The sequence below is a fragment of the Microtus oregoni genome, unplaced genomic scaffold (assembly GCF_018167655.1).
Source record: "Microtus oregoni isolate MIOR12 unplaced genomic scaffold, Mior012 000060F_002, whole genome shotgun sequence".
NCBI lineage: Eukaryota > Metazoa > Chordata > Mammalia > Rodentia > Cricetidae > Microtus > Microtus oregoni.
Window position 1 is genome coordinate 130,292 of NW_024543837.1, and position 27,363 is coordinate 157,654.

At 36.1% G+C, this 27,363-nt stretch overlaps 1 protein-coding gene across 2 annotated transcripts in view; it reads left to right on the forward strand.

Annotated features, from left to right (window-relative positions):
* Positions 1–27,363, forward strand: part of LOC121439101 (endoplasmic reticulum junction formation protein lunapark) — a 55,423-nt gene that overhangs the window by 21,151 nt on the left and 6,909 nt on the right. The window contains exons 6-13 of one of the 2 annotated variants that reach the window (XM_041639604.1): positions 2,085–2,125; positions 5,101–5,184; positions 5,270–5,321; positions 15,631–15,828; positions 21,533–21,638; positions 23,044–23,114; positions 23,817–23,987; positions 25,418–25,500. In XM_041639604.1, the coding sequence (XP_041495538.1) occupies positions 2,085–2,125; positions 5,101–5,184; positions 5,270–5,321; positions 15,631–15,828; positions 21,533–21,638; positions 23,044–23,114; positions 23,817–23,987; positions 25,418–25,500 (806 nt within the window). The remainder of the gene's footprint in view (positions 1–2,084; positions 2,126–5,100; positions 5,185–5,269; positions 5,322–15,630; positions 15,829–21,532; positions 21,639–23,043; positions 23,115–23,816; positions 23,988–25,417; positions 25,501–27,363) is intronic. The other variant, XM_041639603.1, reaches the window with a different exon arrangement.

Genomic DNA, 27,363 nt, shown 5'->3' on the forward strand with positions numbered 1-27,363 from the left:
AGGATGCCATTTGGAGAAAGCTTTTTATTTAGGGTTGGGAACTCGTATCCATTTCTATTTTTCAGCACTTGAACCGTGTTGACATGACTGTGTAAGCCCTGTGTTTGCTGCCCCAAGTCTCTCTGAGTTCATATGTGCACCTGTCCTGTTGTGTCTAGAAGACACTGTTGCCTTGGTGTCACCCATCCCCTCTGGCTGTACAGTCTCCTCACTGCCTCTTTCATAGCTCTCTGAGCCCTGGGGGAAGGAGTTTGAAGAATCCCACTTAGGACTGAAATGTTCCAAAGTCCCTCACTCTCTAAACATTGTCAAGTTGTGAGTCTCTGTTAGTTCCCATGTACTACAAATGCAAGGTTCTCTGGTGATGGTTGAGTGAGGCATGATCTATGGGTATGACAGGATGCCATTATGGGTTCTCTTATTGCTATGTTCCTTGAGCACAGTGGTTCTCAACTTTCCTAATGCTGGGACCCCTTAATGCCATTCCTCATGTTGTGCTGAACGCTAACCATAAAATTAGTTCCATTGCCACTTTATAACTGTAATTTTGCTTCTGTTATGAATCATAATGTAAATATCTGATTGCAGGATATCTGATATGCGATCCCTGTAAAGGTCATTTGACCTGTACAGGAGTTATGACCCATAGGTTGAAAACCACTGTGTTGACAGAATAGTAGTACTTGGTTTTCTCCTAGGTCTTAGGGTTTTGGCCACCTGAGCAGTGTCTGGCATGAGTTCCACCTTGTGGGGTGGGCCTAGAATCTAAGTAGAGAGCGACTGGTTACTCCCTCAGCTTCTGTGCCGTTGTTGTGCTAGAGTGCCCTGCAGAGAAGTCACAGCGTGGACTACAGGGCTCGTAGCTGGGCTGGTGCTGGTCTTTTCCTCTGCAGTATCGAGTATCTTTCAGTTCATGAGCCCCAGTCTTCACTAACAGCAAAGGCCCTAGCTAAGCACCAGCTTGACCTCTCTGTGTTCAATGAGAAGTATACATTCTTCTAAAAATAAACTTTCCATATTGTTTGCTTCTTTTTCTTTTTTTGTTTTTTTTTCCCACTGTACAAAGTTTAGTATATTGAATTAACGAGTATCTGTCATTCTACTGAAACAGTTATCAATTCACGGTCTATCTTAATTTTGTTTTTGCCTTCATCTTCACTATTTACATTATTTTGAAGTATATTTTAAAATAGAGTAATAATAATATAATGCATTAATCATACTTAGAAATATTAATAAAATATTAATATAAAATATAAAAATTCTGGTAATTTAAGAAGTTCTACTTGCTTTAAGAATATTTTGTTTGATTCAGTATGTAAATAAGGTTGTATAAGTAGATGGCCTTTAGAATATCCTCCTTGCATACGACCTCACTTCTGTCTGCTTCAGTATATGTGGCCGAGTCCAAATAACCACTTATCTTGAGATACCTTTGATTTTTTTTTTCTCACACTTTTCCTTATCCTATTTTTTTGGTATCCCTATCCTCTTTGAATATAACTACATGCTTAATCTCTGACAAACACTATCTAAAATACACTTAATATTTTCACTTAAAAAGTTTTATTATATATGTGTGTGTGTGTGTGTGTGTGTGTGCGCGCGCGCACCTGCATGTATTTATATCTCCATGTATGTAGTACAGATGTCTGCGGAGACTGGAAGAGGGCATTTGATCGTTGGAACTGGACTTCTAGGTGGTTGTGAGTTGCCCGATATGGGGTGTTTGGAACTAAACTCTAGTTCTGTGCAAGACAGTTCTAGGGAATCTGACACCCTCACACAGAGATCCATGCAGGCAAAACACCAATGCACATAAAATAAAAATAAATTGTTCAAAAAATTTTGTCTATATAAAGTCCATTAATATTTTTCCTGAATCTTGAAATGTATAATACAGCCAGAATATGAAATATATGGGTAAACATTAAGATAATTTTTATCTCTGCATATGTGATAAATTTAGAGGAATCCTGGACATTTTCTTGTGTTTACTTCATGTATATTATTTATGATGATTGAGTTTCATATCTAAGCATCTTAATATTTGATTTAGCTTTTATTTAAATCTTCTTTTCTAGACGAAGCTTTGGATGATTTAAAATCCCAGAAGAAAAAGATAGTAAGTTAAATTTTATCTAAAGTTAATTTATATAAATAAGTTAAGAACGGAATAATTAATGTTTATATATTATACCTTAGTGACTCTTCAAGGAACACTTTTGACAGTATTTTGATGTTGAAATTATGATTTTTTGTAGTTAATGATAATATACAGGAAAAAGGTTAGATGTGGTGTTTTTAGATTCTGAGAACTATACTAGTTGGGAAAGTAAGCAAATAATTCATATTGAAGAACTAAATGAGGCAGAGGGTATAAAGGTGAGTGCCCAGAGTGTGTTTTAGAGCCCCAGTAGAGGAAATGTATACTTGTGTTCATTCTTAGGTTTCTTTAGTACAGAGTACAGAGAGAGAGAGACAGAGAGAGAGGAAAAAAGGAATATTAGTTATAAGGGAAACTCAACATGAAAAGACTGAAATGAGAGACTATGACATTTTTTCTGGTATCTTTTGCTTTACCCCTGCAGTGGTGAGCACACGGATACCCATTGAGAGCCTAGTTCGTGAATGCTTTGTGTGTTTTGGGAAGAGTACTAGAGTAAGACAAAGGGCTGAGGGGCTCAGAGGTCGGCACATGAAAGTCTGTATAAGTGAGTTGATCTTGGGGTTTGCCTTTATGTTTTTACACGTTTTCTTAGAATTAAAGTGGAAATGGCGGTGATTGCTGGTAGTATGATGTTATATAGAAAACTCATGAGATGGAATTTACTCAAGTGTAATCTGTTTAGTGTACTTGTGTCTGGAGTATAATAAGTTGATTCGTTTTCTGTTGCTGTGATAAAGAACTGAGGTGTTCAACTTAAACTGAAGACAATTCATTTTGGCTCCTGACTTTAAAGGTTTTAGTCCTTGATCACTTGCTTGCCTGCGGTAGCACAGTATCTCACGATGGGTGCATGTTGTATGAAAAGAATTTTAGTAACAATTACAAAATGTAATGGAGAGTGGGTTTGTATCAATTAGTACTTTAGAATTATCTTATTAAGGAAAATAAATGAAACAGACACACACGTGAATATTAAGACTGACTGACTTACTAGGATTTGCAGTTGTTGAAATAGCATTGATTTGAGTTCTCTGTTAAAGATGACAGTTTTGTCTAACCTTTAAAAAAATTTAAAACATTTTTATCTTTTAAAAACTTTCACTGCATATAGTCATTATATTTATTACGTTACATAAGGACATATTGACACAAGTATGTATTGTATTGAGCAAGTTCCCTTCTCGTGTCTCCCTGGTCTCCCCACTTCCATTAGTAGACTTTTCCCCGCAGACACTCTCACTCATGGCATGTTTACACATGTTTTTGTATGTGTGTAAAACCTAGGAATCACATACAGGAGAAAACACACAATACCTGCTTCTCTGAGACTGGCTTAATTTCCTTAATACGCCAGTCTTTGTAAACATAGCAGTAGGCTGCACCTGTAGCTATGCTGATAGAATCAGTAGCTTCTTGCCACCCTGACATTCATGTTTTTATTATTCATAGTGGAATAAAACTGTAAATTATCTGTAGGTCACAATGCAACACTTTAAGTGCTCACTCACCATATTCGTCTTAGTGACTTCTGTTGTGCTAGTGTAGAGCATTTCTGTTGTTACTGAGAGTTCTGTTTCACAAGAGGTCTAAAAAGCATTAGCATCAGAGATTAAATTCTTTAATATTCCATAATGACATTGATTTGGGGATGTATTGTGTGATACCCTTTCTCTACTTATTCTTAATTTTCTCTAGTCCAAAATGAATTTTATATCATGAAATTAAAGTAACTTCATTTATTATATATTATTTATCATTATTAATTTGTTATAATTGTGGAATAATTAGTAAAATATTTTAGTTTTACTAAATTGAGATTCATTAATCTTCTCAGAACTTAGCTTCTTAAACGTTGAACATTTAATGGGGAATCTATTAACTTCTGTTGTGTGGGTTATTTCTTTTAAAGCTATGCTTTAGCTAAGTAAATGTCATTTGAGTCGCTTTCTAAAATAAATGTCCCTGGAATGAACACGACCTATAATGAATATAAGTGGTTATTGGTCACTGGGAAGGAGAAGATCCTGTTCCAGTTTTTCCCTAGTTTTTTTTTCGTGCTGACTATCTTAGACTAGATCTTAACTCTAAGTATTGCTGAAGTGATATTTTACTAGTGATTACTTTTAAAATCAAACCCCTGTATTAGGCTTTAAAGTGACTTGAGAACATAGTAAGTAAAGTGCTGGAACAAGAAGCGTTTTAATTACAGGCCCTAGTGTGAGCGTAAAACCCAATACAAATTTTACTTAAATCCTGTTGGATTTTTTTTTTTATTCTAAAGTCGTTTGAATCTAAGTAAAAAATAATAATAAAGGGGGCGGGGAGGACGTTAGCTTTTTGAGTCACTTGAGCAAAGCCATGGCTGTTCTCCAGTTAGTGAGTTTTCACTGCACTCGCAGCAAGCTAATTGCTTCTGCTAATAAATAATCTAAAATCGATGCTGACAGCAGCTAATTGGCACAGAGATTTTATTTTGTAAAGCTCTTGGCTAACGACCTTCTTAAATTAATAGCATTAAGTGCTATGAGGAAATAAATCTGAGGAATTGCCTGTCACTTGCTTGTCATGTCTAATAACTTCCGATAATGATGGCTGATAGATTTCTGCACATTCCATTATTGAAGTCGGTGCATGTAATTATTCTCCTCATTATATGTAAACAATTAGCCAGATTTGGTATTTCCTTGCAGTAAAGCTGCTAAAATACAAGCAATGTGTTAGAGGTTAGAAACTATTTTAAAAACTTGGATTTTAATTATTTGATCGTAGGAAATCTTTTTATTTAGATACATTTGCTGAATGTAAGTACAAACAGGAGAGGGGTGATTTTATTTTTTTTTGATTCCAAGATTTTAATATCTTTTGAATACGATTTATAAAAACAAATAATGATTCAAAATATAACAATTTATGGGAATTTTTGTTTGTAGCTTGAAGAAGTCATGGAAAAAGAAACTTATAAGACAGCTAAGTTAATTCTCGAAAGGTTTGATCCAGAATCAAAGAAAGCAAAGGTAAAACTGTGACTCTGTGTTTTTTCATTACAACTTCTCCATTGTATTCGGGACTTCGTAATTTAAACATGATTGTAATTGACAGGAGTTTGAGCCGCCATCTGCTGGAGCAGCTGTAACTGCAAAACCAGGACAAGGTAAATAACTTTGTAGAAACTGCTGCTGCTGTTGGAAAGATCCATATTTACCCAAGTGAGTTCACAAGTGTGTGTTGGTGGTGTGTAAAAAGTTAAATGCTTTTATGTTCATTTATACTTGGTAATCTGACATACGACATAGAATAGATAACAATATTTTTGCTTTTCGTGGGAATACATTGATAAGTTAGAATATTGAATATTTATTGAGATTAAAATAAATAATTGGTTTTAATTTTGAAATTTAATTAATTTTACTTATAATGAGCTTTTCCCCTTGCAAATAATAGTCTTAGGAATATGTGTTATTAATATCTTTTCATTTTTATGAGTTCCTTCTGGAGAATGAAGATTTTTGTGACAGTTAAAAAACTTTAAAATAAAAAAGTTAATAATTTAAAAATGAGAAAAATGAGGATTGAATATATATGAATTTTTTATATAGTTCATATAGAACTATATAGAAAGAAATTTCATATAACAACAAATTTTTGCAGTTGTATTGCCTATCATCACCTTTACATTTAGTATTATAAAATTTCAAGTCATTTTATATTTATTGCGAATTATTTAAATTTAGTTTATTATTATTGTATGTAGGATGTGTGTTGTTGTGTGGGGGGTCATGTATGCCAGGGCTCATGTGTAGCGGTCAAAGGGTAACTCTGTGCAGTTGACTCAATCCTTCCACCTTTTTGTAGGTTAAAGGGATTGAGCATAGGTTCTCAGGCCTATGCGGTAAGCATTTCCCTAGTGAGTCTCCTCATCAGCCCCCAGAAGTCATTTCATATGGTTATATGAAATATCTCCTGAAGTGGAATGTGAATATTTTGAGTGTGCATTAGTTTTTAATCTTTATTTTTTTCAGTAGAATCTGGTAAGTTTTCAAGATTTTTGTGGCATTGAAGAAAAAAATACATAGAAAACTAACTCTGGTCCATGCAGAATTGAAGCCTGGTCTTAAAGTTACGATACTATTTATAGCTTTGAGAGGGAATGTTTTTTATAAATATCCATAAGGACCATGAAGATTAAATGAGTCATATTTTAGGTTTCCTAACTGGTATGGCTGTGTGGGAAGAATTTATAACCAGTCTTTATAACTAGGATTTTGAATTAGAGAAATATTAGCTTGTTCTTTTCTTTATTTTTTCACTGTTTTTTTTTTTTTGGTAAAAGTAAAAGTTCACATACAATTAAAATAAATTAGATATATATGTTTCTAAAGAAATTCCCATATTCATAATCAGTGTTAAGTTTTTCTATAGTTTATACATTTGTTAAGCAATCATAGAAAAAAGTTTTATTCTGTGTGAAACAATTTGTGTACATACTTTTAAGAAGTACTGCTGAAGTCTGAATCCATAGGAGCTGAGAGTAAAATTGTTGTTTCCAGAGATACAGAGGTGACGGGGGCAGTAGGGAGATATTGGTCAAAGAATCCAGAGCTGTAGTTAAGTAGATGAATATGCCACACAGACAGCTAATGCACACTATGGTGACTGTAGTTAGCAATGCTGTATTGTTTGCTTGAAATTCGCAATGACAGTGGATTTTATGTGTTCTCCGTATACAGAAAAACTGGCATGATGGGAATGTCTAATTAGCTTGACTGTAGGAATCGTTTAATAATGTTGAAGAAATTCTTTGAATAAGTATTAACACTAGTAAATAGTTTTTCAGTGTGGTATTTTGCAAAAATCTATGGCTGTTGCTTTTCTAAATACTAAAATATTTCAAGCAAGTTATTTTAAGAATTTGAACGTTTTTTTTTTTTAGAAAATTTTGAGACACAAATACAATTTTTCTTCTGACACCATATCATAATTATAGAAAACTACTGCTGATTTATTTGCTTTGGATACTTGCACTGCTTTTGGATAGTCTTAGAGAGGATTAATTTTTAGCTGTATTGTGATCAGTCATTTAAAAAATGCATTTAAGGAGCAGGCAAGATGTCTCAGTGGGTAAAGGCTTTTGCTGCCAAGCATGATTATGGCCTCAGTCTACCTCGGAATCCACAGTTAGAAGGAGAACTGACTCCTTGAAGGTGTCCTCTGACCTCCACATATGCTTTGTGGCATACAGGCACACAGTTTTCTCCCTCTAATTAAGACTTTTAATTAAAAATGTATCGAATACTTATAGGCAGGTGCCTTGTAGAATAAAGAGATGAAGGTATCATTTTTTAACCTTAAAAATTTATATTGCGTGTGTGTATATCCTCTTGCATGTATAGTTATATACACGTGTGCACATGTATGTGCAGGCCAGGGGACACCCTCATGCTGGCACTTCAGGTGCTGTTCATCTTTTTTTTTTTTTGAGGCAGGGTCTCTCACTTTCCTTTAGCTCCCCAAGTAGCCTAGGTTGTCTGGCTAGCAACCTAGAGACCGCCTGTCTCTGCTTCCCCAGCACTGGGATTACAAAGGAGGTTCTTGTCCGGTCTTTCATTTTGTGGTTTCTGGGGACTGAGCTCAGGTCCTGCAACTTGTACTACATACATTTTATGATTGAGCTATTTTCCCAGTCCCATCTCTCTCAAAAACTTAAAACTTTAACTAAAATACACTTCTTGGGAGGGGTATATTATTCCAGGAAATCTTGACTCTGTTTTTTTCCCCTAATTTAAAGAGATATAAATTGTATTATAATTTTTATTCTACCTTTTCAGAATTGCATTTTAGTTACATTGAATCTTATTCAGCATCTTTTAGTTTCATATCTTCTTTGCTTATTGCAGACAGGGTTACACTCTGTGGCCTAGACTAATCTGGAACTTGTGGCAATCCTTCTGCCTCAGACTCCTGAGTGCTGGGATTGCAGATGTGTGCCACCTTTCTTAACCTGCTGTTGTTCTTATAGGTGATGGTTACATAGGTGTTGGTTTTATATTTGTGTTAGTTCTGAGTTCCTGTTGGTTTGAAATCTTTAGTTTCTGCTTCACTTGCATGCTCGCTTTCCCTCTTCCCTTCCCTCCCTCCTCTTTTCCCGTCCTCTCTCATTCCTTCTTGCCTTCGCTTACTTTTTCATCTGAGTTTTGATTAACAGAAAGTGAGGTAAAGTACTGAATACATATATTGCATTCATATATGGCCCTTGAAAGGGCAACTCTCCAAAAGGATTTTAATTTGAAGTGTCTATTTTGCTAGCTCTCTTACAAATGCTGACCTGGAAAAATTGATGCATGTATAATAGATTATTTTATGTAACTGAGTTGTTAATGTTTACTGTGCTTAGACTGACTATAACTTTTAAGGATAGTATTGTTTGATTTGCCTAGGTTTTATGTTAAAAGAAATAGCATGCTTACTGGAGGATTAACCCATCTTCCCTGACGTTCTCTTTCAGTTCCAAGTAGATTTCATTTTTTTTTTTAAAGAACAGCTTTGGTTTGTAAACAAATGTCAAAGACAGTGTAGAGTTCCTGTTTTTCTTGCACCAAGTTTCTCCTTTTATCATAACAAGAAGGTATGTTTGTAGCCATGTGATATGTTCATATTGTTAACCGAAGGCTGTATGTTACTCTTTTCTGTTCTATGATACCATTTGAATTCTAGTAATGTTTAGTTGTCTTTTCTTCTTAGACAGCTTCTAACTGAAATGGTTTCTGGATTTTTCTTTGTTTTTTGACCTTCAGAGATCTTTCCCTAACATTTTTTTTGATAAGGAGTTTTTAGATAATTTTATTCTTAAAAAAAAACATTGGTTATTTTTTGCTATGAAGGAATAAGCATACAAAGTAGGGATCTCTGTGCATAAAGATTAGGTAGAAATGTTTGCTGCTATTATGGACTAGAAGACAGGAAGATTTTTGTCTCATTTTAAAAAGCGATAAAGCTTAGACAAATGAAAAATGAAATTTGCCACAATATAAACTTCTGAGTACTCTCTATATTATATAGAAATGTAAGTATTTGGGAATGATGAAAAATTAAATTTCTTTCAAGATGTTGATTATATAAGACTAAATTTTTCAAGGACCAAACTTCATTTTCAAGATCTTGAAATCGAGAACTATATTTAATTCTAATGTACTCTCTTTGTTACGGTTACTGTTGCTATGATGAAATACCAAGACCAAAAGCAAGTTGAAGAGGAAAGGCTTATTTTTCTTCGGCTTAAACTTCCACATTGTTCCCGATAGGACATCCCCATTGTCTCAGTGTGTGGGTGCACCCTTCGCGGTCCTGAGTTCCTTGCTCGTGCTCTCTCTCCTTCTGCTCCTGATTTGGACCTTGAGATTTATGTCCGGTGCTCCAGTGTGGGTCTCTGTCTCTGTCTCCTTTCATCACCTGATGAAGGTTAATATTCAGGAGGATGCGTATATGTTTGTCTTTGGATTCACCTTCTTATTTAGCTTCTCTAGGATCGCGAATTATAGGCTCAATGTCCTTATTTATGGCTAGAAACCTCACCTTACTAGATTTGGATGGAGGTGGGTGGTCCTTGGACTTCACACACGTCAGGGAACCCTGATTGCTCTTTGAGCTGATGAGGGAGGAGGACTTGATCGGGGGAGGGGGAGGGAAATGGGAGGCGGTGGCGGGGAGGAGGTAGAAATCTTTAATAAATAAATAAATTTAAAAAAAATAAAAACAACAACAAAAAAACCTTCCACATTGTTATTCATCATCAAAGGAAATCAAGACAGGAACTCAAACAGGGCCAGAACCTGGAGGCAGGAGCTGATGCAGAGGCCATGGAACGGCGCTGCTTACTAGCTTGCTTCTAATGGCTTGCTCAGACTGCTTTCTTATAGAACCCAGGACACCAGCTCAGGTGTAGCACCACCCACAATGGGCTGGGCCCTCCCCTGTTGATCACTAATTGAGAAAATGCCTTACAGCAGGATTTCATGGAGGCATTTCCTCAACTGAGTCTTCTTCCTCTCAGATGAATTGTAGCTTGTGTCAAGGTAACAGATAAAACCAGCCAGTACAGATGAATAGGAGATTTTTGAGTTTACATGTGCCTTGATCCTGTTGAGTTAGAGGGCCTTATTTCCTTGATATCCTCTATCCCTTTTGGTTCTTACACTGGATACTCCTCCTATTCTGTGGATTCCCTTATCCCTGAGGGGAGGGATTTGATGGAGAAACCCATTTAGGGATGTTTCAGGTTTCTCTTAGTCTGTTTAATGTCTGGCTGTGAGTCTGTGTTTGTTCCCTTCTACTACAGGAGGAAGCTTTGTGATGATGGCTGAGCAAGGCAGTGATCAATGAGTACAGCAGAATGTCGTTAGGAGTAATTTTATTGCTATGTTCTTTTAGTGGAATAGTAGTATTTGGTTTTTCCTTTGGTCTTTGGGCTATCTAGTCTTAGGTTCTTGGTCACCCAAGCCGTGTTGGGTATGGATTTCATCTCGTGGAGTGGGCCTTAAGTCAAATCAGATATTGGTTGGTTACTCCCACAAGCTTCACCCACCATTGCATTAGCATGTCTTGTGGGTAAGACAATGTTGTATGTAGATCAAAGGGTTTGTAAGCTGGGTTGTTTTTTTTTTTTTTCTCCTTTGGTAGAGTACTTTCCTATACCAAAGACAATGGCATATATAGGTAGTCTCTATGTAGGCATCAACTAGACTTCTCCACATTCAATGAGCTCTGTAGGTGTCTTCAGCAATAGGGACTTGCCACCAGTTTATGGATAGCAACCTATAGTGTTGGCAACAAACTGATTTTTTTGTTTGTTTGTTTGTTTTTGTTGTTGTTGTTTTTCCTGTAGGACCTCTATGGCCAGCAACTCAACTTAAATGTAATTTATTTCTGGATTCCTGGAAGCTTCATTTGGTGACAAGACCTGTTCAGTTTGGGGTTCTGTTTCCCCCTTTATTTGGTGGTTTAATTTAGATTGTCTTCATATATTTATATGTTTTAGGAAGCTTCTACTGTATTAGGTTTCCATACTACCCCTCAAAAGGCCCTTAATTTTAGCTCCTCCTCCTTATGTTCCTCCCTTGTCATTCTCCCTTTCCCCCCTCCCCACTTGATCCCCCTGTTCCAGTTGTTCTCCACCCCATCCCACCTACAGCCATCTATTCTGTTTACCTTTCCTAGAGAGATTTATCTGTCCCCTCTTAGTCCCTTACTTTGTACCTAACCTTTGTGACTCTAGATTATACCTTGGTTATTATTGACTTAACAGCTAATATCCACATATAAGAGAATACATACAGTTTTGTCTATCTTGAGTTACCTTACTCAAGATGTTTTCTAGTTCCACCCATATACCTGGGAATTTTACATTTCATTTAAAACAGATGAGTAATAGTCCATATTGTAAATGCACCATATTTTCTCACCATTCATCTGTTGAGGACATCTAGGTTGTTTCAGTTTCTGGCTACTATGAATAGAACAGCAGTGAACATGGTTGAGCATGTACTCTTTGGTAGTATGATGTCTCCTTTGGGTGTATGCCCAAGAATAATATAGCTGAATCTTAAGGTAGATCGATTCCCATCTTCCTGAGGAACTGCCACATTGATTTACATAGTGGCTGCATAAATTTGCAGTCTCACCAGCATGGAGGAGTTTTCCCCTTACTCCACATCCTTGCCAGCATGAGTTGTTATTTGTTTTATTGTCATAACCATTGTGACAGGTGTAAGATGAAATCTAAATCAAGAAGACCTTTTTTTAAAAAAAAAATCCTGGAGATTGGATAGAATAGAGAACAAAACTGAGACATAAAATTTAGGATATAATATAATCTAGTATAGATATGAGAGGAGGTCATGAATCATACAAAGTTATGGCAATGTCAGTGGAAAAGGAGCAACTGGAGCAGTGGTTTTCAACCTCTGGGTCGTGACCCCTTTGGGAGGGCTGATGACCCTTTTACGGGGTTGTATAACATACTTACTTTGTGATTCATCACAAAGCAAAACTACAGTACCAGTGGAAATCTTATGGTTCTGGTCATCACAACAAGAAGCACTGTGTTAAAGGGTCTCAGTATTACAGGAAGGTTGAGAACCACTGGACTAGCTAGAGAAAGTAGATTGACATAGTTTGATGTGATTGCATTTGGAAAGTAGTGGGTAGTTGGAGGAGTCATTAAATCATATCTACCAAGTCTCTTGAGAGGCATTACAAAAATAAAGCCTCGTAGTATAGTTTTTAAGACATGGTGCCCTTTCTATGTGAGGATGTTCAAACAGTTATGTGGTTGCACAGTCTGTCCAGTGTTACAAGGAGATACTTCCATGAATGGTCCATAGCTTCTGTGAGTTAGAAGGTGATATTCAAATCACTATTGGAAATGCCTAGGTCACATTTGAAAAGTAAAATTAAGTTATATTTTCATTATAGAATATTTAGCTCAAGAATTATTAACAGAAAGCTACAGAGAAAGATTTTAATTTTTAAATTTTTTTTTCATTTTACATACCAACCACAGTTGCCCCTCCTCCCCTTCCCACACCCACCCCCTACCTCTTCCTGAACCCATCCCCCATCCCCCCCATCCACTCCTCTGAAAGGGTAAGGCCCCCCACGGGGAGTCAACAAAGCCTGGCACATTAAGTTGAGGCAGGACTAAGCCCCTCCCCACTGCTGAGCAAGGCACCCCACCATAGGGAATGGGCTCCAAAAAGCCAACTCATGCACCAGGGACAGATTTTAGTTTTTACATGGTTAGATTTTCACTAAAGAAACCCCAAAATAACTTGTGAAACATTTAACGTATAAATTAAATATTTTATTATTTTAATTTATATGAGTGGTTTGCCTGCATGTATATCTATGTACCACGTGTGTGCCTGGTGTTAGAAGAGGCCCAAAGAGGGTATCAGATTCCCTGGAGCTGTTGATCACAATGTTGGTATGTGTGCTGGAAATCAAACCCAGGTCCTGTGGGAAAACAACCATTGCTCTTAACACTGAACCATCTCTCCAATCCCCAAATATCTGTTTTGTTTTGTTTTTTTTTTTTAAAGAAATATCTAGAGGCTGGAGAGATGGCTCAGCTTACAGAAGACCTGGGTTCCCTTCCCAGCACCTAGTGGTGATGTACAGGCATTTGCAAGTCTAGTTCCAGGGGATCTGATGAGGACTCCAGGCATGATGCATGTGGTGGGCATACATACACAAAGGCAAACACTTACATAGAAAAGAAATAATTTTTATAATATTATATATATATATATGTTTCCTATGTAAGTGTGCTTCATGCCTTCCAGGTGCCCGTGAAAGACTGAACAGGGTACTGGAACCCCTAGAACTGAGATTACAGACAATTGTAAGCTGCCATGTGGGTTCCAGGAACTGAACCTACTCTGCTCCTAAGTGCTGAGTCAGTTTTCCATTCCTATAAAATGTAATCCCTGTAGGAACTAGATTGCTTAAGAATGCTTCCACTTTTATTTCTTTACTTTTCATTTTTCCAGTGTTAGGGATTGAACTCAGGGCTTTGCTGATTTCTGGCAGTTGTTCTACTACCTAACTATAGCTCCCCACGCAGTCCAGACTGACTTTGAGTCGATCTGTGCCTTTGCCTCTTTACTACTTGGATTCCGTGTGGTTTACTATACTTGGCTTTAGATTGCTTAGTTTTTGGTTATTGTAATCCATGGAGCCTGTTTATTAGTGCTAATACTAATAACTACTGCTTATTAAGTACTTTTCATGTGCTCTGGCTAAGCTCTTAATGTTAATTTTCTCATTCTTTACAGTAACCATAGCGATTAAGTATTTTCTTTGTGAGGAAGCAAAGTTGAGAGATGTCATCAGTTTAGAAAAGCTGTGTGCATATGCAGTAAACAATGTAGCTGAAGTTAAGGAAGATTGAGTAGAGAGTCTTCTTATCATAACATTGTTTTAGAATTACTTTTAAACTTATTTTCTTTTGTTTATTCTAATGTAATTTGAGTCTGGCTTAGTTTTGAATTTAAACTAGCATAGTTGGGCATATTCTTATATTTGGTAACTAAATTTTGTTGACTGATTATTAATGTCATCTTTCCGTCGAGAATTTAAGGCTGGAGTGTAGCTCAGTTGATAGAATGTCTGTCTAGGGTATGTGAAGTCCTGGGCCTGATGCTACATGGCTCTAATTCCACTACCGGGAGATGGAGGCAGGAGGATCAGAAGTTCCAGGTCCTTCTAAGGAGTTTGATATACGTACTCTATGATTTATGTACCCTATGATATATCTACTCTATCTAAACAAACATTTTTTTAAAAAAACTGTCAGATAGAATCCAAATCGAAAATGTTTCATGTACTTTTATTACTTAGACCAATGAACATATGATTTCTTTAGTTTCAACCCAGTAATTTAGGCTTGTGACAGTTTACTGTGATGTACAGAATTAAAAAGTCACAGAGGGTCTCTTTATTTGCTCTCTGATGCTAAGGTGTGAGAGGGACTGTTTATGTCGCTTAGGTCATCTAGTAGATCATGAAATAGTCTGGTGTAGCCAGTCAGTAAATAGCCGTAAGGGCCATGTGCTCCTTTTGTGCCTTTTCCCAATTGTTGATAATATGTAAACAAAAACTACAAACCCAGCGGCAGCTTCAATCTGGCACATTGGACCAATCTCTGCTGTAGAGAATTTTGTAATTTCTAAAACTGAAAGCTAAGGTTATGTATGACAGAACATTATATATACACAAGAGAAGTTTTTCCTCTCTGAATATACTGCACAAATCAGTGTCCCAAGAAGGTAGCCATAGTGTGAAGGAGCAGGTACCTAAGTAGTTGAAGCATACTTTTTAAATAGTGTTCTTAGGACTACTTAAATTATTTTATTATTACAGAATATACATGTATATATTTCCTTATTAAAATTATTATTTTTAGTCTTGAAAAACAAATCTACTGTTTGAAATTTTCACCACTTCTGATGTTTTCTTTTTCGTTGGAAGGCTTGTTATAAAAAGATGTGACACGTAACGGGGTGGTGATTTTATTACATTGAATTTGTCAGTAGACAAATCAGGTTGGTTTTTTATTGTTTTGTTTTTCAAGACAGAGTTTATCTTGTGTGTATGTAACCTTGGCTGTCCTGGAACTCACTGTGTAGATCAGGCTGGCCTTGAACTCAAGAGATCAGCCTGTTTCTGCCCCCTGAGTGCTCGGATTAAAGTGTGTGCCACCGCCGCCTGGCTAGTTTGGTTGTATAAATTTATACAATTGGATTATGGGTTCATAGAAAGAGTTCTCTAGTTTTTATGTTCTGTAGAATTCACATTATAAATGCTTAGAAACAGTGCCTGTTGGTGCTAAAAAATTTCAGTAAACGTCATTTATGGTTGTGGCTAATATATTAGACATTAAGTCTAGAATATATTATTATTCTCAGAGATTCGTCAGCGAACTGCAGCTCAGAGAAACCTTTCCCCAGCACCAGCGAGCTCTAATCAGGGCCCTGCTCCACAAGTTCCAGTCACTCCTGGGCCTTCAAAGGATGCATCGGCTCCAGGGGGACCTCCGGAAAGGACTGCTGCTCCAGCCTTACCCAGGCGCCTTGGATCCCCTGCTACATCAGTGCCTGGAATGGGTAAACACAGCACTTAATGTTATTTACAGTTTATATTGTTTTCTCTGGTTACCAATAAAATGAGCCATTTTCAGACAGTATGGAAATGGCATTTCATTTGGAAATAGCAGAGCAGTTATCTGATTAAGCAGGAGTTCCATATTCAATTAGCTATAACTCTTTACAGCTGGCACCTTGTGATACCAAACCTATTTCTTGAGCTCATTTAACTGTTATGGCTTCTTTGTTTAAATGGCAATAAAACTTTGTAGCATTCTGTAGTCTACAGTGTAGCATTATCTTTTTATATTCAACTCTTAGAATGGCTCTAGATTTATATATGGTTGGGATAGAGGGGAACACTTTAGCAAGTACTTATATTCTTTGCTAATTCCTCATATAGACACTAAAACATGACAATTACCATATTTCAGGAAAAATATTCAAGCATTGTAGTGCCTGATATACTTTTGTAAATATGAGCTAGTAGATTTTTTTCTCCTAAGTCATGGAACTATAGTATTTTCTGATAGGCTTCTTTTAAGTTCTATTAAGAGTGTGATTGATCTGTGGATTTTATCCAGCGCTGTAACATATGGCCAGCCACTTTTTATTTTTTGAAGTGTGATTAGAGCAGATGACATGGTTTGTGTAGGTTTCCATGTCAGATTATTAAGTAAGAGTAAACTGTATTTTATTTATGGTATTTAATTCTAATTGAAGTACTTTAGTGCTTCATGACTAGTTGCTACTTTCTAGAGTAATGATTTTGAGAGTAGACACTACTTTAATCAGTTGGGTATTTAGAGCATTTATTAAATAGAAAAACCCCAATGTTATTTATGGTAGATTTTTTGCTTGCATTCCTATAAAAATGCAGCTAAGGTTTTAGAAGACTAGGAAACTATTGATTTACAAGGTAAGAGAACTGACTATGAATGGAATGCATAAAAATCTTAGTATTTAAAATAATTTTAATACCTTACAATTTTATGTGTAATGATAAAATAGTTATATATTTGTGAAATTGAGACAGCTTAATGGGCTGAAACAGTTCATTTTTTTAGTTGTTTTGTAGGTGATTTGAGATACCCATAATTTGTAAATTCAAATTTTGTTTGTTTAAGAACCGAAGACTCAGGTAAGAGTCTTTGACTCGCAGGCAACTTAGCCACGTATATAGTTGTAAGGACTATACTGTCTAGTATAGGGCTATACAAGCAACTAGCTTAAGTTCCATGTGCATGTAAATAAAACATGTTTTGCATACGTTTCTAATTAGCTTCTATGAAAATACTGTTTATATTGTACATTGCCAAAAATGTGAATGAGTTAAACAATTTATTATAGAGAAAATTAGTAATTCATTTTTCTATTCCAACATGTTTGTGAGAGAATCAATTTAATGTATATTACCGCAGTGCTCCCATATGTTTGAAAATTAATAAGCAGCAGGTACTTGATAATTTGCCAAACTGTAAAAATGCCCAGTATTCCTACAATAATTGCTTTTGATGTTTATTATTTACTGTTCCCCATGACATCATGAGTATTAAGATGCATTATTTTTAAAGTTGCCAAGTTATTTAATCAAGTTATTACCAAGTTTCAGGAAGCCTAAGATACTTGAATGAAATCTTTTGTTTTATGTATCCAGATTGCTTTGTGGACATGTTCACTTTAAATATGTAAAAGTAAAATACTCCAGCCACCTAAATTGATATAAATGCTTTCAAAATCTAATTTGAAAACTGGGAATGTAGCTCAGTGGTAGAATGTTTGCCTAAGTACTGTATTAGCTACACATATATTTTTATGTTTCCTTTTTCTTTTTAGTTCAGCTAAATATTTTCTAATTTCTGTTTGATTTTGCTTTGCATCCTGAATTAGATAGTTTTAAATGCTTGGTGAGCTTTAAGATGTTTTCTGCTGCTGATTCTAATTCTTTTGTAGTCAGAAAATATACTGTGTGCTGTTTGGATCTGATTAAATGTATTGAGGCTTGTTTAATGACCCATTATGCCATGTCTTGGTAACTGCTTTCTCTCTGTTTGAAAAAAAAAAAAAACATGTATTTGTTCTCTAGGGTAGAGCAGTTCTAAAAGTCCATTAGATAAAGCTGGTGATAGTGAGTGTTCAAGTCTTTTTTTCCCCCTGATTTTTTTGTAGATTTATTTATTTTTAATCAATTATTGGTAACAAAATGTTAAAACCTTTAATTATAATTTTTATTTGTCTATCTTTTCTTGAATTTCTGTTAGTTTTTGTGTTATGGGTTTGACGTTCTGTTATGATGCACTTGGATATTTGGCATGGTTGTACTTCAAGGAAAAGCTGTATGTCATTATTCATTTATTCATTTGTGGGTGTGTGTGCGCATGGGTGTGCGCACGGGGGTGCGCATGGGTGTGCATGGGGGTGCGCATGGGTGTGCGCATGGGTGTGTGCACGGGGGTGCGCACAGGTGTGCGCATGGGGGTGCATGGGGGTGCACATGGGTGTGCATGGGTGTGTGTGCACATGGGTGTGTGCGCGCATGGGTGTGCACGTGGGTGTGCGCGTGGGTGTGCCTGTGGGTGTGCGCATGGGTGTGCGGATGGGGTGCGCATGGGTGTGCCTGTGGGTGTGCGCATGGGTGTGCCTGTGGGTGTGCATGTGGGTGTCCGCATGGGCATGGAGGTCTGAAGACAACTTGCGGGGTTAGGGTCTCTCCACTGTGTGGACTCCAGAGACTGAACTCACGCCCTCAGGCTTGGTGGTAGGCACCTTTACCCACTGAGCCATCTCGCTGGTCCCTAGTTCTTGATAAGTTGATGCCTTTGTCCTTGTGACCTTTATAGTCACTTAAAGTTTCTTATGCTTAGTGTTAGCATATTTTTGTATTTTACTTAAAATTTATTTTTCTAGTTTTTTTTTTTCAAAAAGCATGTTCGTAGCATATATATATATTGAAGAGTTGCCTCTTTGTCCTGTCTGAGCCTGTTTCATCATGCGGTGCTGACCATGGTCCCGTGACTGTGTTTGGGTTTGAGCTTAAACATTTGGTGGGACGTGAGCTCCTTTGTCCCATGCGTGTGCTGTCCTTTTCTCCATTTGCTCTTTCCCTTTGAACTGAAATTTTTGTGACTACATTTAATCTTTTTTCACCGCCATATTGTTTGTAACACTTTTGACATGTGATTTTAATGGTTGTGCTGATATTTAGTAAATACCTCTAATCACAGTTGTTCATGTGATGTGATACCATCTCACATATAGTTTTAAAGATCTGACAAAAATACAGTTAACAATTTCCCTCTCTTGGCTTTTCCTTTTATTTTACATTTTACTTCTATACATATTATAAGTCTCACAATTATTTTTTTATTTAATCAGTTATGCAGTCTCACTATGTAGTCTTGGCTGGTTCACAGCTAAGCCCAACCTTCTGTGTTTGTGAGCCTAGTACCCATGGAGAACAGAAGAGGTGTCAGATGTTAATGGGACCGGAGTTACAGATGGCGTGAGCCTCCACTGGGTGCTGGCAAACAAGTCCAGTTCCTCTGCAAGAACAGCCAGGGCTGTGCCGCCCCTGAAGCTTAGATCTACTTTTTGGTTTTGTTTGTTTGTTTGTATTTTTGTTTTTTTATACCTGTTGTCACTTCCTTTGGCTTTAAGGATTTTTAAAAATTATTCCTGTAATGTAGTTTGGCCAATGAATGATTTCTTTATTTTAAACATTTGGAAAAAGATCTTATTTTGCCTTATTTTTGTTTAAAAAAGATATTTTTTAATATTGCATACTGGATACAGATTCTAGTATGACAGCTTTCATTTTCAGAACGTTAAAGATAAGTTTTGTTTTAGCCTGCATCTGATTAAAAGTCTTCTGTCGCCTTTTTCTCTATAATGTACCCCTTTCGGCCTATTATTAAGCAGTTTGTGTGTACAAAATAGTGTGTCTTATGTTTGGGATTTGTTAAGATTCTTTTATCTGTGTCTTTACAACTCAAATTTGGAAAAAGTTATATACTATTTCTTTAATTATGTATACCTTTTTCGTTTCTCTACAGAACTGTTCATTGTTATATAACTTACTGGTCCCCCCCCCCCCTTAATTTTTGGTCTATTTTGTTACATTTTATACGGTTTTTATTGCCATGTCTTCAACTACACCGATACCTTTTTTATAATGTCTAAATGTCTGTTTATTTCATCTGTGGGTTTTTTCATCCTACACATTGTAGACTTCTGTGAAGTTTAGTGTTGATACTTGTAGTTTGTCTCATGTCTTTTTTTTAGCACACCTAGATTCTCAAACACGTGGAAGTGTTTTAGTATTTTTCCCTACTAATTCAGTCACATCTGAAACAATTTTTTTTCACTGTACATTGTACTTTTGTTTGTTTGTCTGGCTAGTACTTTTTGAATGCCAGAAATGGCAGATTTTATATTGCTGGGTATGTTTCTTCTTCTTCCTCCTACCCACCTCCCTTTTTCTTCCTTCTTCCCTCCCTCCCTTTCTCTCTCTCTCCCTCCCTCCCCTCCCTCCCTTCTTCCCTCTCTTCCTTTTTTGAGTTTTTTTTTTTTTTAACTCTAGCTCTTGGAAACAGGCAGTCATTCTGATTGTGTGTGAATACTGTTTTCTTTAATCTTTTGGAGATTTTTCTACTCTGTTTTTTAGATACATGGGCTGGTCAGTAATCTGCTGAGTGTTTTGAGAGGCCCTCTGTAGATGCTTAAGTGTAACAGGCTTTCTATTGGGCCACCAACAGCTCCCAAGTCATAACATGGAGACTTAACTAGTTATGAATGCTCAGTCTTAGTTTAGGCTTGTTTTTGGCTAGCTTTTTAAATTGAAATTAACATGTTTCCTCTTCTACATTTTGTTTCAGGCTTTTTACCTTTCCTTCATTCTTTATGTCCTACTTTTCCTGCCTTCTCCCGTGGCTGGTGGCTGCTTGCCTGGTCCTGATTGTCTCCCTCACTCTCTGCTCTCTGGAGCCTAGATTCTTCCTCCTGCTTATTCTCTCTGCCTGCCAGCCCTCCTATCCCTCACTGTCTAGCTACTGGCCATTCAGCTTTTTATTAGACCAACCAGGTGCCTTAGGCAGGCAAAGTAAAACAACACATGTTGATATAATTAAACAAATGCAACATAAACAAATGTAAGACAGCTTTACATAGTTACAGTAATATTCCATAACACTTAAGTGCTTTTCTTTCTTCATGTTGCCCCCTTCTCTGGCCCTGTCCTGAGTTTGAACTGCATCTGTTTCCCCAGAGCCCCAGTGCTGTCTTACCAACTCTGGTGACAACTGTGTTTACCTCCTACCTCTGTTTAGAAACTGACTGTAAGCAAAAAGCTGGGGCAGTTGCAGGGTTTGTCTTTTTAGTTTTCTAAGGGAAATTTAACATATATTGTTTGATGCACATGGGTTGTTGATTTTTAATACACTTCCCATATTTCTCACAGTCTTTGGGGAAGGTAACCCTGATGTCTTACTCTGAGTCCAAAGTGGAAGTCTAAATTGCTATCATAGACTTTTTAGTAGATTTTAATAGTATAGTTTATTAAACATTTCATGCTGTATAGAGATTTATAAGAGTTGGTATTTTGTTTTGTTAAAATCTTTCAACAAATGTTAAATATTCTAACACAACTGAATCACTTTGGTAGTTGAATTAAATATTGTATATATATTGTATACACACAAATTTCTTCTGATTTTTATTTCTTTGCTAGGCCTTCATCCTCCAGGTCCACCCTTAGCAAGACCCATTCTCCCCCGAGAACGAGGTGCTCTGGATAGAATTGTTGAATATTTAGTTGGTGATGGTCCACAGAACAGGTAATGTTTGCTGCACTAGTAGATAAAGGAACATAAAAAAAAAATTACTGGCCAGTGTATGTGTATATTTGTAATATTTTGTGGCTTGCAGTTGTTATCATTTTAGAGAAATTGAATTATTTTTGTTCCAACTGTTAAAACTGAAGAGAGGAAAAATAGTACAAACCTGGTAGGTTAATGAGAAATGGAATTTTTTATATGTATCACTGTTGGTGGTGGTGATGGTAATACTTCCAATAGTAGTAAAAAAAATGTGCATTATTTAGCTCTTACTATTTTTCAAACGTTTTTCAGATTATTGTATTACTTGGTCCTTACCATAAATCCAGGAAGGTAGTTATGAGTGTGCAAAGCATTTGTCATTGTGTAGGCTTAAAAAAAAAACTCTACTTTCAAAAAAACTTCTCTAGTTAGTATCAGTTTCATAAAGGGAACATAGTTTAATGCTAATATAAGTTGTATGTTATTCAAAACAGAATGATCTGATTAAGCCAACCATCTGATTAGAGACCAGAAAATGAGAATGAGTTTAAGTATAACTGATAATGAGAAAGGTACAGGAACCACATCATAAAAAAAGTTACTATTGGTGCTAATTATATAGAATTGAATGTATTTATTTTCTGTAAGGGTTTTCAGTGTTTCTTCTTTATCTTATTTTTTATAATATTTATTGTGACTCTCTAAGAAAATTCCATCATTTCCAGCCTTGGTAAAACACAATTTGGAAGTTTTCATCTCCAGTAATAAATCATTGAGAAATTTAAGTGTTTTATTGCTAAACTTTAAAAAAAAGATTTATTTTTTTATTAATTTTGAAGTTGTCTGTGTATATTAATGTAGGTACACACAAGTCAGAACATGACTCCCTGGAGTTGGAGTCACAGATGGTTGTGAGCTGCCTGGTGTAGGTGCTGGGAATCAAACTCAGGTCCTCTGGAAGAGTAGTATATGCTGTGATCTTAACTGCTGAGCCATTTCTCAAGCCTTCAATTTCTAAACTTGTTTCTGTTAACTTAGGATATATTCAGTTGTTCCTTAGTTTATTTTTAATGTCTTGTATATATAGATGCCCATACATACACATCTATTTACATGTGCACATATACATTCAAATGCTTTATGTCCTGTTATTAGGTGCCGGGGAAAGAGCTCAGGGTCTTGCACATGCTCAGCAAGCATCCTATCACCGAGCTATACTCCCAACTCAAATCATATTTCAAACTGGTTGAAATTTTGGTTTTGGTTAGCTTCAGCTTTTGTTTAAGGAGTGTTGTTAATGATTTGCTGACATTCATTTATTATGGCAGAGTCATCTGTATTTGACATGAGTCACAATGACTAAATGGCCTCTCTGGTGAACTTCATCTGAGTGTAACCAGTGTGTTATTTCCCTGTGGTGTAGGTACGCTCTCATATGTCAGCAGTGTTTTTCTCACAATGGCATGGCTTTGAAAGAAGAATTCGAATACATTGGTAAGGATTTTTGGATAGTTAGGTTTAAATATTTTACTCTTAAATGTATCATTCTCATCTACTTCCATGTAATATTTTATTTTAGGTACTGCCTGTACATATTGACCAGATACATTGTCTCCTTGTTTAATACTAAAAACAAAGGAGAAAAACTAATGCAATTCCTTTTTAGAATGCACAGCCTCTAGGCCAGCTGTTCTCAGATATTCTGCTACCCAAACTCATCTACAGGGAGTCCGATTTAATTCCGGGGGTGGGAGCTAAGCATTAGTGTTGACTTTTAAGATCACCAGTTATTTTCATAATGCAGCCATTATTAAATGCTCACATGATAAGTTTTGCTTTAGAAATTTAACATACTACATCTTCTTAGACAAGATTCTGGGTCTTAAAATATGTAATTATTCTATTGACTAGAAATCCAAGTTCAGTCAAGTATTTAAATAATTATGTAGTTTTGCTATTAAACTGTTATTTAACTTGTTACATATTTAAGATTAATATTTGAATTCTCATACTAATCATGCAGTATGCATTAAAATTAATGTTGATTAGCACAGCTATTAATGATAGTAAGGTAGAAATTCAGAAGTTATAAATTTTAACTTGAGTCTGATTATTTATAAAAGTAATCTTGTGAATTATCTGATTAGTTCTTGAAATTTGTTTTTTCTTTCTTCATTTTTAAAAACTTCTCTGTAGCTTTTCGATGTGCCTACTGTTTTTTCTTGAACCCTGCAAGAAAAACCAGACCTCAAGCTCCGCGACTTCCAGAGTTTAGTTTTGAAAAGAGGCAGGCGGTGGAAAGCTCAAGCTCAGCTGGCCCCATGTCATCAGAAAGTGCACCCTCCACACAGAGCCAGCGCAGTGAAGGTAAGACTGTGCTAGTGAGTGTTTGTCTGGTAGCGTGCATAGCCTAAGAATAAGAGCACAATACTTGTAAAGATGATGGTGGGTTAATTTACCAAGTTCTTCAGCATGCATATGTCAGCTATTGCACTGATGGCTTCTGTGATTGATATGATGTGTTTCAGTTTTCCAATGTGGATCATGTTGTGATCGCAGCACTTAGCACCAGCTGGCTAAGCATTGTTTATGGAGTGAACTCTTCTAAAGTCCAAGAGACTGGACTAGGGATGCTCTCATGGAATCCCTTTGATGTGTCACAATGAAGCACTGAAATTAAGAAACAACTGTTCTAAGGGCAGAATATTTAGAATATATGTGGGTGGAATGGGTGTGCGGCTACCATTCAGATGGTAGAAATGATCGGAAATCAGGAACCTTAGGATTGGAAAGTCATCCTTGCATGTTTTGGACAACTTGGTTAATATTAATAGCACTTTTTCATTTGGACAGTTTATTAGAAGTCCATGAGTTAGCATCATCTGTGATAAAGGAGTCACTTTGTTGTATAGCAACAAGATTTACTAGAACTCGTGTTTTAGAATTATTCTTGCAAGTCTATCATAGGAACTCTGAAGGTAGTTCCCTGGGAACTTGAGCAGTTGGAAGTAGAAAGCTGCCAGCGTTTCTTGTTAGTAGTGTTCACTCACTTCCTGTCACTCATTTCTAAATTAGGAACATGGCTAAAATTATGAAACAGACCATAAGAGTTTGTTACTATTGCCTAGTGTTTAAATACATCCTGGAAGCTCATAAATTAAGTAACAATTATCATTCATATACATTTGATTTATTTTTCATAAAAGCATTAGAATTGCTTTAGCTGGGTTATATGAAGCAGTGAATATTTTAGATATCAGAAAGTTAGTATGAGATTCAAGATTTTTTTTTTAAACCTTGAGGAATGAACCTGAAATATGTGTGGAATTTGGCTTGGCGTTTGGCTTACTAACAAGTATCGAAGCGAACATGAATACAGACAGCTGTGACTGAGCCTGTGTACTTCCAACGCTGAGTGACTGCATCTTCGTCTCCAAGTCTGCAGCATCGACTCCAAACACAGTGTCACCTTTTTCTTTTGCTTAGGTCATGCTCTGAGCTGCATGCTGACACATGCAGACCATCTGCCTTGGCACTGAGAATAAAGGGTTTCATACTGAAGATGCCTAGAGGAAAGACTGAAGTCCCCTCATGAGTAACCATGCTTATGAAAGCTAAAGTCAATGCTTGAAAGCCAATAGTATTTTTGTTTGATTTTCTTTTTAAAGAGGAAAAGGAAAAAAATACAACAAAATATAAATCTTGATAATGGGTCCTATTCTTTATTTCTTCTGCTAAGGTCAAGCTGGATAGTTAGCAAACAACACAGCCATACTTTTCCTTCTCATCTAATCTAGGAGGAACAGTCCCTCAGATGTCCCATTTTGTATCTGAAATCTCCGGAATGAAGTCTAACTGGCTCAAAGTGAACCCCAGTAAGGTAATGTTAATAGGCGAAGACTAAACTTGAGGCAGGGTCTGATGACTCCTTAGTACTAAGAGCTGAAGCAGTAATTCCATCTTGTAAAGGGCGTTTTTAAAGTAGTAACTTTTCGTACTTCTCTTTGGATTCATCGGAGTGGCCGGCCACCTTTTTTCTTGTTGTTTCTTCAGAAGACGAAAACTTCTTCAAGACTCCTATTACTGCACGATGACATAGTTATACTGGATCCTATAGCAAATGATGCCAAGTATTTCTGATGAGCAAAGAAAGCTGCATATATTTTAAACAGTGGTGGATAGATTGAGCTATTAAGTAAGACAGTATGATTTCAATCATCTCTGGACTAATAGTCAATAGAGCTGGAGGATTAAAGTTCTGATCTCTAAATTCATTAGGGTTGTAGAAAATTGAGGACTGGACAGAAATTTTGTTTTCATTTTGTATTTTTAAAGCATATTGAAATAGCTTCTTGAGCAGGAACTGTACAGAGAATGTTACTGAATTTACAAGTACACTGAGAAGGTAACTTCCTTCTGAGGTTTTCTTCCAGCAAATATCAGTAAGTATTTCTAGAAATGATCTAGAACTAAGATTTTTTCTTCCCAGTCTATGTCACGTGTCTTTGCAGCTAAGTTTTTTCTGGATTCTGATATTAGAAGAATTCACACTTAGGGTGAGGGTTTTAAATTTTCTGTATCACTTTTCAGAAGAACATTGGAATCTAATTTCACCAAAGAGACCTAGACAAAATCATGTTAATCCTTGAACTTTTTTTACTGTACATCCAGATACTTTGATAACAGATTATAACAAAAATACGAGAAACTAGTGGTATTAATTGCTATAGTTCTAAAACTGTACCAGGTATGACATACCAACAAGGACTTGCTTTTAGATTCCTTATTTTCTTTTATGATAAAATGATACAATACATAACTATATAAAAAATTAACTCTGCCAATGGACATTGAAGTGGTTGACTGGTTTTTCCTCCCCCCAAAACTGAGGTCAGAAGATGACTCAGTGAGCAAAAGCCCTTGCCATGAAAGTTTGTTGAGCCACATTTGGTCCTTGAGTCCCCATCTAGGTGGAGAGAGAGCGCCAGCTGTGCTCCTCTCCAACACTGATAATGCTGCTGATGAGGGAAGTCCTTCCCAAAATGCTTTGTGTCTAAGATTCTAGTCATGGACTCTGTAATCAGCGCAATGAGGTCTCCACATTATTGTGTGAGTCTAGTGCTGCTTTCTTTGCTACCATATTTGAAAAAAAAATAGTTTCCATTACTCAGTTATGATTATCTAGGGCCTAGGTCATTGCTTTAGTTGAAAATATCTTTTATTCACTCTATGATATATAAATTCTTGGCTTCTATCTAGTACTGATAGTTAAGTAGACTTTATAAAATATGAAATTTGGTAATCTGGTATTATTTTTTCTTTTATGCAGAATACTGTTACTATTAGGTTCTATTGAACGAATAAGAATTTTGTTTTTAGTGTTTCTTATGATATTTTACCATTTGATACTGAAAATGTTGTTGGTTCCTGTGTATATGTCAGACTCCTCACGATGTTTCAACATTTGTTTATGTTGAGCTTCTGAGTATTTTTTTATTTTGTGTAAGATATAGATATAATTTGATCTTCTGATTCCTTTTTCCTAAACATTTCCACCTAATGATTTAGTTTTAGGTTATTGCTTCATAATGAAACTCATAATTTGTTTAACTGAATTGTTCACTAGTGATAAATAACTATATAATATTCTACATTTTGAATTTTAACTATTTTTTAAAACCTAGTTATAATTTAATTGAATTATTTATTGAGTCATTCTTATGACTTGGGATGAAATTCATGC